The 13,487-nt window shown below is 35.8% G+C and overlaps 1 protein-coding gene across 1 annotated transcript in view; it reads right to left on the bottom strand.

Annotated features, from left to right (window-relative positions):
* DDX10 (DEAD-box helicase 10) overlaps positions 1 to 13,487 on the bottom strand; it is a 153,456-nt gene that overhangs the window by 112,951 nt on the left and 27,018 nt on the right. Inside the window, exons 11-12 of the mRNA XM_059838672.1 lie at positions 7,458 to 7,545; positions 1,736 to 1,824 (exon numbers count right to left, since the gene is read on the bottom strand). Coding sequence (XP_059694655.1) covers positions 1,736 to 1,824; positions 7,458 to 7,545 — 177 coding nt within the window. The remainder of the gene's footprint in view (positions 1 to 1,735; positions 1,825 to 7,457; positions 7,546 to 13,487) is intronic.

Here is a 13,487-nt window from a genome sequence, read left to right as displayed (position 1 = left end):
TTCTCTGCAGGATTTTTAGTGGAGCAATATCTATCAGGCTAGCAGTAAATCTCCACGGAAAGGCTTAAGTACTTTCAGAAAATGCACACAGAAGGTAAAGGGAAGAAAGGATTCTCATTTCAGGTTTTGCCGTAAGTTTGTGTGCAGAATGGAAGCCAAGGTTGGTTCTGGATGCAAAATTCAAACATACCAGACTTTGAGAGACTTTCATATAAATGAAGATGACTGATCCATGTATCAGTGGCTGTGCACTGAACTGCAGGGTGTATTTTAGTTAGACTAGCAGTCTGGAGAGTGGGGAAGAAGAGTGCAAGCAAACTAGAACAGAATCTCCAAATTATCTCCCAGATTTATTATCTTCTGACTTTTTGATTATACTGCCACATATTTCACAGCCTTGACTAAACCTCTCCTACTCTCTCCAAACAACTGACTGGTTTCTTGCATTTTATTACAGGAATGACATCAGTAGCTTTCCAAAGCTGAGACTCAGAATTATTTTGAGGAAGGTCCAAATCTGGGTGCACAGACCTGAGAAGAACGGAACTGTAGACTACTCCATCTACAGATACTAGATGGCAAATCATGCTGAAATCCAGTAAGAGGCACTGGGATTCTGAAAATTCAGCATTACCACCATCTGCTACTCTGTTCCTAACACTGGCTGAATTTGTGTGGTTATCCCTCTTAGCCCTAATCTTCTGCCACTATTCCTAACATTCATAGCACTGTAAGACCTACAACAGATTTTAAAGATGTTGACAAACCACACAAGAGAAGGGTCAGGCATTGCATGTAGCAAAAATTTTTCAACTTATGCTAGTTCTCCTTTTCCAAAATGTCTCAGTCCATGAAGTTAAAAAGCATCTTTTATAATAGGCTTATGTATCTTAAAAAGCATAATCATGTTAATGACAGCACAGCACAGAAAGACCAGGTGCTCCAGAGTCTAGTAATTTGTCACATTTTACTTCATTATACCATGTGCTGGCAAATTAGCCTTCTCTGTATGAAATTCCACACATATCAAATTAATTTACTGTGAACCTTTGAACACCTTGCTGCTCCCTTATGACTACCCTGCGTCCCCATGAGATTTCGAAAACTTCACATCTTAAAACAATTTCAAGGGGCTGTCATCTGTACAGTCAACCTGTCAAAATTAATTTCCCTCCCATACAAAATATGGAATGATTCACATATATGTACAAAAATAGACACAGCAAAATAGATGTTATTCAGTCTAGGGCAGATGCTTCATCTTTACTAAACACACTGAATCTTCTGAAAAGTAATTGATGGCCAAAGAGAAATGTCCAAATCATACTCAAAATGAGACTCCAATACATAGTCTTTAGACACCTCCAATTTCTTTTTAAATAATACACTTTACAGGCTGGTATTTAGCAATGAGGCTGAAGGGCAAATCTGAGGAGGGGAAAAACATCAAAACATTATTCTCTATCCTTTTACTTCAGAAGTTATGTCTTCTAGTGCATATAGCAAATGTACCTTCTGCCCTAAGTTATTCCTCTGTACAGCATGTATTGCTTTTACACATAATTTCCATTTAGAATGCTCTTGAAAATATGCAAAAGCTCAGCATGAATATGAAACTAAATACCCTGGAAGACTAGAAGACCAATTCTGTGTGTTAACACAATCAAAACAGCTATTTAAAGACTGCAAAATGTCTAACTATACAGCTTTCATATTTTAAGTTGACCATACTTACAGAGCATATTCAGCTAGAGGCAATTTGAAAACATCAAACACTTCCTTGTTCTTCATTAAGTAAACTGAACGCAAGTAGGATACAAAGCACTGAAAGAAAAATGGAAGTATTCAACAAAAAAAGACACCATTCAATTACCAACACAAGAAATAAACATTATATTGTTGCTCTAAACACAAAATAGAATTTCACTATTAGGTAATCTAACATGGATTTCAGAGTGAAATTTTAAAGTACTCATCAGACAAAATTTATCACTACTACAGAAGTGATGCAACTTCAAGTACTCAAATATTTCATTACATTCACACTGGCTGAATTGACTGAATTTCCCAACAGTATGTCATGTTATATTCTCCTAGAAAAAAAATATGACAGATTAGTCAGAAGGAGACATCACTGATTCAATTTGATTTTTTTTCTCCTAGCTTTTCTGAATGTTATGCTATTCCAATATCTAAATTATGTGGAACTTCAAATAGACTTTGTTGCTATCCATCTGAGGTGTCCTGACTTAATCTTTGCCACAAGTAGGAAGTTATTCCACTCAATATAGCTGCACTTCACTGTGGTCTAAGATGTTTCATATTACCTTACATTTACCATCATCATCACATGCACACAGTTAATGATGCAACTCAGCTGACCAAGACAAATTCCCTATACAACACCTATTAAGACCAGTCCAAGGATGAAGTCTCAATTAATCACAGACTTTCTCCAAAAAAACTGGAAGCACTGCATAGGAGAATAACCTTATCTTGCATTGCATTTTTCTGCTGTCCTTCCCAAAAGGAAAGATTCTCCTTCTTCTCATGCTTCTTCTACATAGTCTAGTTCTACGTAGCAGCAGCAGCATAAATACTGGTATATTTCAAGTATCAGAAAAGATCCTTGGATTTCTATTGTTCAGAACCTCATTTCTGACACATGCCAGAACTCCTACCATGAGGCTTAAACCATCAAACACTAATAACAACAGCAAGTTAAGCTCAGAGACTTACATTCAAGCATCCTATAATCTCTTATGTATAGGCACCTACTGGAGAAAACTACTGTGTTAATAATTCATGTGGAATTTAAAAAAAAATCTATTTCTTGTTAACCTCAGGTAGAGGAGCAAACACTCAACAGTCAGGAGCATTGATATCTTACGGGGATTCTTTAAATGCTTGTAAGAGAATAAAAAACACTTCAAAAGGTAAAATGAAAGATAATACAAGAAATTAAGCAATGTTATAAACTCATTCTTTTCTCCTGAGTAAACAGAAATAAAAATGATTGTAAGGTATGTAGAGCTAAGAGATACTCTGCAAGCTACCCATTAATGCACTATAAAAGTAAATTTTCATTTGCCTGTTTTTCCTAATGCTGAGGGGTTTTTGGGTAAAGCTTCCTTCCTGATTATGTCTTTCAATTAATTTTAGCTGTGGAAAGTGTGAGCTCAATTCATTCAGCTGCTACCAAGATTGAGATGTGGAATACTTACATCAAACACTTCTTTGCTCACATGGAATTATTAATCATTTTACAAAGGTAATTAGAATGTTTAGGAAAAGGCTTCACATTTGACAGATCTCATTAATCTACTGCTGTCTAGCAAGTGACAAAAATCAATGAAAGCCTCTTTTTTCTCTGCAGTGACAGATGAAAAAAAAAAGTAGATTAAAAAAGAAGTATCCTTCCTGTGAATCTAAGATTTGCAGATCTGAATATCTACATGAGTCACTACTTGCTATAGGGTTGAAATCTCATTGGGTCTCTTGGATAACTGATAAAGCCATCCATTTACCTTACTAGTATATATTTCATACACGTGGTCTAGAAATTAACAAACTATAAAGGGCAGAAAGAACACAACTTTTGCATGCTTTTCAAGCCCAACAATAAGTAAGAATGAAACACCAAACAAATGCATAGAAGAGCTGTTCTAGTTTACAAGAAGAGAAATCAAGCCATTTGCTTTGATTTTTTCATTTGATTTCAGTGTGTTGACTTCAACCTCTGAATAAAACTCTGTCATCTCAGTTGGATTTTATTCAGTTATTCTGAGACTTCCTCAGCCTGTACACACACACTGGAGCTGAGGGAGAAAAAGTTTAGTCAGTCTGAACTTCTTCCCTGCTATTTTACAATTGCTGTTGTCCCCTGCCATATCTGCTGTTTGATATCACTTTCAAGGCTTTTTTAAAAATAACTGAACACTGCAAAAATATCATATGCAATAATTTCTGTGGAAAATGTTATGGTTGGGCATCATTAACATATTACAGCTGTACTAGAGTAGTAGCTACAGGTCTCCAAAAGCAGTGGAGATTATTGTACAAGTACTGGAAATACATAAGGAAAAAAGTACCATGCTCTAGGAATTTACTACCTTTAAATTTTGATTTATTGATCTATTTCCTGGATAACTGTTGTAAGTATTAAAATGCACACAATTCAACTGATGTGCTGTTTTGACAGTAATTCAAAAGTAACAGGATGTGGCTGGAATCTCAGGCTGTAACACCCTGCACATCCCTCTGGGTGTCATGAAGAATTTAATGGACATACATCACTTCAGTGCCACAATAACATTCAAACTGGCAAGAAAAAAAGATTCTTTTTTTAAACTGTTTTCCAGAACTGGCCGAACTGACATATTAAATATTAAAATTACAAGAAATGCCAAAAGGCAGCGCCAGTCCATAAGAACAACTGCAAAGGTTTCAAAGGAGTCCTGATCTGATTCAAACTGTCTTTCCAAGCAACAGCAGGGGAGCTATGTCCTACTAAATGAACCATGAAGTTTGTTGAAGCAATTAGCAATCAAGAACATTCTATTTTCAAAAAAAGTAAAGGCACCTTGAAGTAAATCAACAAGCTTAGAGGACACAAAAACTTGGGCCTCATGCCCTCAAAACCTGATGGTAGATGACCACCCTATCCAAACTACTGTGCATAGCTGTGCTGTTTCACTGCTATCTCATCCATTCAGGTTGGGAATTTATTTCTTACACTACAAATGTCAAGAACTTGGCAGCTTGCAACAGACAGCCTAGACAACGTAACACCCACGCTCTGAAAAATCCAGCATTTCAGATAAGGATCCAAGGTCAGGATTTCATTTGCATTCATTTTATTGTTTTATTCACATTGACATGTAAGACTACTTGGGCATATTTGCATAGTATGTCTGAACATTCATAGTTACCTTATTAAGGAGGGACACTTCTGTGATAAACCACTTGTCCATACTTCAAGTTTTTCAAAAACTGAATGTTATTTACAGCTTGCCTGCAAGAATGACACTTCTCTGCTACCAATAAATTAAAAACTGCAACAAAAATGGTCTCAAAGAGTAATTATATGGCAATTAAATTTTTTTAAAATGAATTTAAGTTTCTATCTGCAATACTGACAGACAGCCCATGTTCCATTTTACTCTTGGGCTATTTTGAAATTTTATTATTCCTCTGCTCAATTCAGAATGATCCTTCTCTGCCTCTTAAGAGATTAAAAAGCCAAAGGCAGAAACAAAGTTTTGTTAGTGTTTTCATTCCAAGTAAGATGATGCTGGATTACTCCTACTCTCATCCTCCCCCAGCCAGCTGCTCTGTCACTTCTGACATAAACTGGTGTAGCTGCAACTTCCCGTGGCAGCTAGAGGTGAATGTGACACCAGTGCCTCTGATTTGTGCAGCGCCAGGATGAAGCTTACACTGACATTCCACACTGCTTCAAGTAATGCTCTATGCACTACAAAACCTGGAATACCTAAACGCCAAAAATAGTTTTTAAAAGCATTCCCTAAGAACACTGCCTTAGACATTTTATTTACAAAGCTAGTACTGAGCTCCTCAGGCACTTTGATTTAAATCTCCTTGTTTAGGAAAGAATGGCATTCCTCTGACTCACTAAGTGTCCCTACTGCAGGCCTCCAAGATAGGTCACATCACACAGCCTACCTCTGCAGCACAAAAAAACCACCATTCATCCATCCATCCCAAAGGGGTTTTAAGGTATCTGTGCCAGGAGGCATTGTAGAAGTGCTTATTCCACCCTATCAGCTATAAAAGAAGTTCAGGCAGACTAACTCACAGAGGACATCTAAAACTGAGATGAATCTCAAGAGTTTTAAATATTTCAACTTGACTCATTTTACATCCCAGTTCAATAGAAAGCTTAAAACTCCTGGTTTCTCCAAGCTTTCACAATCCTCTTCTCATTTTACCCTACCACTCAGGTTTACCAGTATACCTTCAAGTGTCATAAATGCCCACACTAGCTCATACAAATAAAAAGTTATTAACACTAATCCAAAATCTCTGCAATCATGTATTTCTCAGGCTTTGGCATTTCTGGATTTCTCATCATGTGGCCTTTGGTGGTACTCTCTTAATTTGACATATATATACATACATATACATATATACACACATATACATATATACACACACACACACACACACACACATATATATATATATATATATATATATATATATATATATATGAAAAAATGACATGAAGGATCTGCCTATTGTCCTTCCAGCAGTGTTTTCCTGCATCTCAATTTGAGCTTTTGATTTTGTATAGTTTAGAAGAGACTTGATATAACTACGGAATTTACAGGCTAATGATATACACAATTCAAAAACAAAAACAAAACAAAACCCCAACAAACCAACCAGCCTCAGAAAACCAACATGCTGCAGTGCTTCAATAAAAAAAGCAGCAAGCTCCATTCCAAAGAGTTCATGGCCTAAAAATATTATAAAACCAGGGAAAGGTCAGCAAACATGTTTAGTGATAGCAAGAGCCAGTGCAATTTCCAGAAATGTTTCACAGGCTACCTTTCACTGAAAGTATCTTTTACAACCAAGTTCATTCTCATCCAGGAAACTACTTAGTTATTTGAAGAGTCCCTACCTTCCCCAAATCTGTGGTGAAATGCACATATTGTCTGCCCATGAAGTCTCCCAGCATGAACCAGCACAGCAAAGAAATTCCACTCATAAACCCATTCACATAATTCTCCATCTAATCCAGAAGACCTATTCTAAGCTATTTTGCTGATCATTAAAATCCAAACAAAAGTTAAAATGCTTTATTCAATGCATTGGATTTTACTGCGAGAAAGGACAAACTGTCACATCTATTCAGGATATATGACAATAAAAATTGATCAAGGTGGGCATGTTGAGGCCTACGTGGTTTCATATTTCTAACTTTTCAAGTCAAGTAATGTGATCTGCTATTTTTAAGTCACCTTTCTTATTAGAAGCATTATTTTGACATTTTTTGAACCAGCTTTCCAAGAAACAAGAAGTTGAAGTTGAGAAGAAACTTCAGAGACAATCTAGTGCAAGCGCCTGCTCAAACCAACATCAGCTAGGGCAGGCTGCTCAGGAAGGAACCCAGCTTTTAATAACCAGCATCTGGAGACTGCACAGCCTTGCTGTTCTAGTGTTCAACCACTCTCACAAGAAAGGCTTTTTATGGGTTTAAATGGAAATTTTGTACAGATATTTGTGCCTCTTCTGTCACTAGACATCACTCAGAAGACTCCGGTTCTCTCTAATTTATGTTACTCTCCTAAGAGAAGTGCTCAATTATCTCTGGCTGTTCTTCAGTTCCAGTCACTGCTTCCAGGGCATGTCAGAGCTGGTCAGTTACTCAAACTGCAGTTCTATTCAACCAACACGCCCCAAGAATTGCATGGAAGCAGATGACTTACCCTTTGAGCTTTCTCTTTTAACTCCTGATCTTGAGCTAAGAATGCTTGCAGCCTCTTTTGAATGTCTGTAAGTTTCTCAGGATTAATTCTATTCAAAAACAAAAGAAAAACAAAAACAAACAAAAAAAAGCTTTAATTATTAGAACATTTTAAAATAAGCACCTGTTAGTTCTCAGGAGCATCTTCACATCTTTTGCATTGTTTTATATGCACAGAGCTATTACCACTGAAATAGCACAGAATGGAACCATATTAAGGATGAAGATTACACTCCTCAAACAAATAATGCAGAAAAGACAAATGGCAGCTGTTTTATTCAGACAGTTTTCATGGAAGGTGGTGAAGCTTCATTCCAAAGCAAAGCAGAAATCAGCAGAAAAGAACTTCCTGATTTTATAAAAATACTGCAAAAATACAGAAACAGCATTATGAATTATAGCACTACTTTATACTGAAATAAAAGTCTTCATAAGGAAATTGTCAGCATTTTTAAAAGCTTAAATAAGATTCATTGTGCCAGGAATATTGAAATTTAAGTACTTCATAGAAAAAATAGCCAGGTGAGCAATAATAAAGGACATTGAGATAAAAATATTTAAGAGCTTCTCAAGTAAATAAAGAATATTGACTGCACTATAGAAATTGCCATTAAACCTACTAAAAAGATATCTGGTCCTCTCCCAGACTCTGAATATTTAAACTTATTCCAGGGATACCTACATTATTGCAGGTTTATTTGCCCAGATCTCATCTACTTTTGAGTTGCTACTGCCACCCCAGTGTACCATAAAACCTAGCAAACATGGTGGGAGGTTATTCTTACTAAATATGAAAACAGATATCAAGCTTCATTCCCTTACAATTTAAATTTCTTCAATCTGTTCAGATACAGCCAGGGGAAAACTACAGTGTACACAAGCACTATTAGCTACGGTTTTAGTGAAAGACCAAAAAACATGAGTTCCAGTTTCCAGACAACACATAATACATAATAGGCTCTAAAAATTTAAAAGCATAAGACAGAAAAAAAGAAGCATGAAAAATTGAGTGGGGGACAAACTTACCAACAAATCTTTGAAATATAATGATACAAAAAGTATAGAAGGGATAGCACAAGTTATAAAAGAATTAATATGAACACCAGCAGTAAGACAGTCTAGAAAAGTGTTGAATTGCAGCTAAGTTATGGAAAAGGTACTAAGAGATGACCTCAAAGCCCTAAAATTAGCCACTGCCTTTTTTTCCTTGTCTTCACCCCAAGTGAAGACAAGGAAAAAAGGCACTGGCTAATCAGTCAGGCACTAGCTGCAATCAGTCAGCTAACAACAGCTACAGCACAGTGCAAGCTCACACCAGAATCACAAATCATGGGAGACCAAGTACTCCAATAAATCAGCTGGGTCAGAAGAAATTTATTCCATAGCAACTAGAGAAAGTAAAAGCACTTGGAGTCACAGTTGTATCTAATCTTAACAACTCCTCGAGATGGAGGGAAAAAAATCCTATCAAAAAGGTCATGTAAATACAGCGCTCGTATTCAAAGGGGGCAAAAAGAAGCTAAACAATGAACTTTTTCTTGATACCAAAAAAAACCTAATTTGTAAGGACCTAAAGAAAACAAGCAAATACACAACAGCTAACACAGCTTAGTCAGAAGCAAAATATGATTCATCAGTTTGCTGATCCTCCATAGCAGCATTAGCAGGTTTTAAGAATGGTAAAGAAACAGTAGATGTCATATTTGGTGTCAGGAAAGCATCTGGCAGTTGAACATTCTCATAAAATAGGGAAACACGGTGTATGTGAAATCTTTAAGTAATGAAAAAATGGCCTTGGAGTACTTCTCACAGAGTAGCTGAGACTGCCAACTCCTCCCTGCTGCCACTGTCAAACTCAAAATACTTACGAAGTTCCAATTTTCACCTGGACATGCTATTACTCATTATTTTCTGTGACTTGATTATTGTAGGAATATGATTCATTATTCATAAGAGACTATGTGTCATTGAGGCTCCAAGCATAATAGACAACAATTCGAGACAAAATACAGCCATATTTTGTAGACTGCCTCTAAATTTTGAGTAATTTGATTTAAATCTGCAAGAAAAGTTTTTGAAGAAGACAAAAACCCCAAAAACAAGACACTTCACATTTAAAAGAATGGCTAGATAATGCGGTATAAATCTAAGCGATGTCAACAAAGAACATGGTACCCCAGGCACATTTTGAGCTAATGCGTTTGTTAATGAGCAAATGTGCAGCACTGACTACCAAAAAAAGAGAAGCAGTACTGAATTCTCTCTTCTCCAACACTGTATCATGACAGTCATCCACTGTCATCTTCCTCTCATGCTGAGATTCAAAAAATGAGAAAGGTGGCCACTGTTAAACTGGATTTTGGCTTTAATGAGTTTGTATGTTATTGCTTTCTGAACAAATAAAACTCTTTACAATAAACTATATACATGTGACTATTAGGAGAAGCAAACCTAAAAGCTAAACACTGAAATTAGCTATCATAATTTATAAGCTTGCCTAAATGGCTAAGAACCAATGAGCTAAAACCAATTATGCAAAGGCTAGAAGGGGATTTTATAACATGGTCTGCCATTTTAAGTAGGCTGGCTATTTCTTATTCTGTGATCACATATCTTACCTTTAAGGAGTAGTACAACTTTCTGAAGCTACAGTTTTGCCTACCAGTTGCATTAATGGCCACACTTGACTGTGCCATGATGTAAACATGAACCCAGCTTGCCTGGCCTTATGTATCGATCAGACAGCAATCTCCAAATTTTCTGGTTGATACACATTTTGATTTCTTCTCATTTTCCCTGGTTTATATACTAGGACACAAGCACTGTTTTAACTAGGCATTATCCTTCCCCTACTCTTCTCCAAAATAGAATTTAAGCAAAAAATATCAACAACCACCTAAAAGACCCTGGTCCCCTGATGCAGCAGAACAGTTTCCAGATTTCCACCCAGCTTCCAAGCAGCAGCAGGTTTTGCTCTGTGCTCTCAGTGTGGAATGTGGCTCTCTATGTTACACTAGACAACCTGAAGGCTGGAGGGAGGGGGAAGGACTGGCACCTAAGGAAGGCTCACCCAGCAGATTCCACAGAGGTGTAGAACCACACTAAATAGTGACACCAGTGTACTGTCTTACAGTAACTATGGCAACTGGTAGGCAGCTAGTTTTAACAGATCCCCTATATTGATACTGCCAACATGTGGGATACACATCCAAATATTATCCCCTGTGAAAAAGAAAAAAAAAAAGAAGGAAAAAAGGTTTTTTGTTGTTGTTATTGCTCTTTTCCTCAAAAAACACCTTTATTGCCATAAAAATAAAGAAAGTGATACTACATCATGAGTATCTATATACTTGCACTTCCTTTGGTAAAATTTTCTAGACACAAAATCTGTTATGGCAATCCCTGAGGAAGCAGCTCTTATCTTTTTACCCAAAAAAGTTGGATGCAACAAAGTAACCTCAAAATACTACCAAAAATAATTTAAGTTTAGAGCTTGCATGGAAAACTTGGAGATTACAGACTCCTTTAAAAATATAAAAACGATTTAATACTTTCAGAGTACCTTTTTGCCATATTTACAAGCTCTAAGATATTGTATTTATTATTGCATATTTTGCACTTTCTCTTGCTCTTTTTGAACAATGAAGAAGTTACGTACTGTTAAAAGCACTACCTGTAAATTGTCAGCTTGTGCTAATTAGAAGGGACTAGTTTACTGAAAACCTCTACTGGCAGCTTAGATCTAAAACTGAAAATTAAGGAAAGAGCCTAAACCCCAGTCCTTTGAACAGGTATCAAGGAAACTTCTTCCTTTCTCTACTTTCAAATTATGGAATTGTTTTAAAAGGTCTATCTATAATAAATAAAACAACATCAAAAATCATTTGCAAATCAAAAAATACAAAGTAAGAAAAGTAACAGCATTCTTATGACCACTGTACCAGACAACAGGTCAATAAGAACAGCCAAACAAACACTTGAATTTGCAACGTTTTAGAAACAACCTTTTGAAAAAAAGCTTTGAGAATGAATTTCAGAAACTTGAACAGTTAAACTCTGTTGGCAGTGAGCAATGCTCATTATCTTCTAATTCCCAAGTAAGAATTCTTAAGAATCTATAATTAGGTGAATAAGCACAAACAATAGGAGAAGACTTCACCACAAGACCTGGAACATGATCCATGGGTTCATGCAACTTCTTAAACAATTTATAAACTGACAAAACACAATGGACTTGAATTAATTGGGAAACTGGCTGGAAGTAAACAGCAGGAGAAAATCTGTAGTTAAAAACTTCTAGAATTAAATTGGTTTGCAATCCACAAGTAATTACGAGAATATTTTTTTGAGGATTTTAGTCAGTCTTTTACAAGGACAATGCCACATCTTTTAAATCATAACACACTAGGCAGACAATTCTAAGTAAAAGCATTCCCCTTCATTATGATGTTATAAATTCTACTGAAGAATATTGCAGATTGAAAAACTGGATATTGGGCCAGGCTGTTAAAATATGTTATCAATCAAAACCCTTGACTTTTCTAATAATTATTCAAATTAAGAATATTTCTTAAATATATTTATAATACATATGTCCTAGTGGCCCTGGTACAAGAATGAATTTCTGGGGTATTATTTATTTTAAAAAAAAAAAAAAAAAAAAAGCAGAGTTTTCCATCAAAGTAATATCAGATTAACAGCAATATGTTAAGAGATGCAGCCACTCTCTCCAGAGACCCACCTAACTCGGATTATAAATATAATGTGCATTTATTGGGGGTGAAATATTTGCCCTATTAAAATTGGATTATTATCCCTGTACAAAAACATGGATTTCTATTTACATGGATAAATACAGCCTAAAGAGGTTTTTTTACCACTTCTTTTGGTAAGCTGCTCAAACAATTAACACCATTACTTACGAAGTTAAAAGCTTAACTGACAGAGAAACGGGAAAGGGGAAATATTTATAATGTGCATGAGATCAGACATTTATTTACTAAATATAGAAGAAAGATAAATTAGTTCAATAACTACCATTTTAAGATGGAAAAAGATGAAGTTTGGAAAGAGAGAATTCACTGCAGTGGTTATACAACAGATCCTTTTAAAGCACTATGATGCTTAACGGAAAAGAAAATGTCAGACTTCAGTTCCTTTACTGAAATTATCCACATTCAGTTGGTGAGTTTTGTTTGGGTTGTCATTAAGCAGTTGTTGGACTGCATTCTAGTCCTTATTTCACTGTTTTAGCAAAAATTGTTTATGTTTGAAGTTCATTCACATCCTACATGGATTTGATAAGTGTTTAACCAGAAAAGGTGGATTTATTTCACCAGCTGCTGTGTACTCAGTTTGTTACACAGAAATAGCAGTCACAAGTACAGTCCAGAAGAGCCTTTGAAATGGGCTACACTATAAAACAAAAATACTTTGAAAAAATAAAACTAAACTTTAAATCCAGAAAGTGCTATATGCATTTTTTCTGTTCTCTGAAGAAATATCAACCTATAAATTTTGAGCAAACCTGAAGGTTAAGCAATGAGGTGTAAATAACCACCTAAGGTTTCATCCTAATTTGACTTCTTCTCAAAAACAATTTTTCTACATAGAAATTCAGTATAGTTAATTCCCTTCTTTGTTTAGATATCCGTATCTTCACATGCAAACCATAGCTTTTCAAAGTAAAACAGGCCTAGCTTTGCTCATATCCACTCATACAGAAACTTACATTTTCTACCTTGTCATCCTTCTCTGATTTCTTTTATCTCTGCTGTACAATTTTTGGCATGCTGTGACCTGAACTTTTTAAGTGTTAAAAATGGAGTCGGGCTGGTATCACATTTCCTGGCTTGTTTTCAATTCTTCTTCCATATTTCCTTCACATTCTCTTTTCTCTCTTAATTCAACATCAGTCTGACAGGCTCAGAAAACAGTAAACCCCTTCCTACCTATAGCTACTATACAAGAAACTACCATCAATTTTTTAGTG

The sequence above is a fragment of the Haemorhous mexicanus genome, chromosome 2 (genome assembly GCF_027477595.1).
Source record: "Haemorhous mexicanus isolate bHaeMex1 chromosome 2, bHaeMex1.pri, whole genome shotgun sequence".
In the NCBI taxonomy this organism is placed as follows: Eukaryota; Metazoa; Chordata; class Aves; order Passeriformes; family Fringillidae; genus Haemorhous; species Haemorhous mexicanus.
The sequence above is the reverse complement of the archived record's forward strand: the minus strand, read 5'-3'. Positions and strand labels throughout refer to the sequence as shown.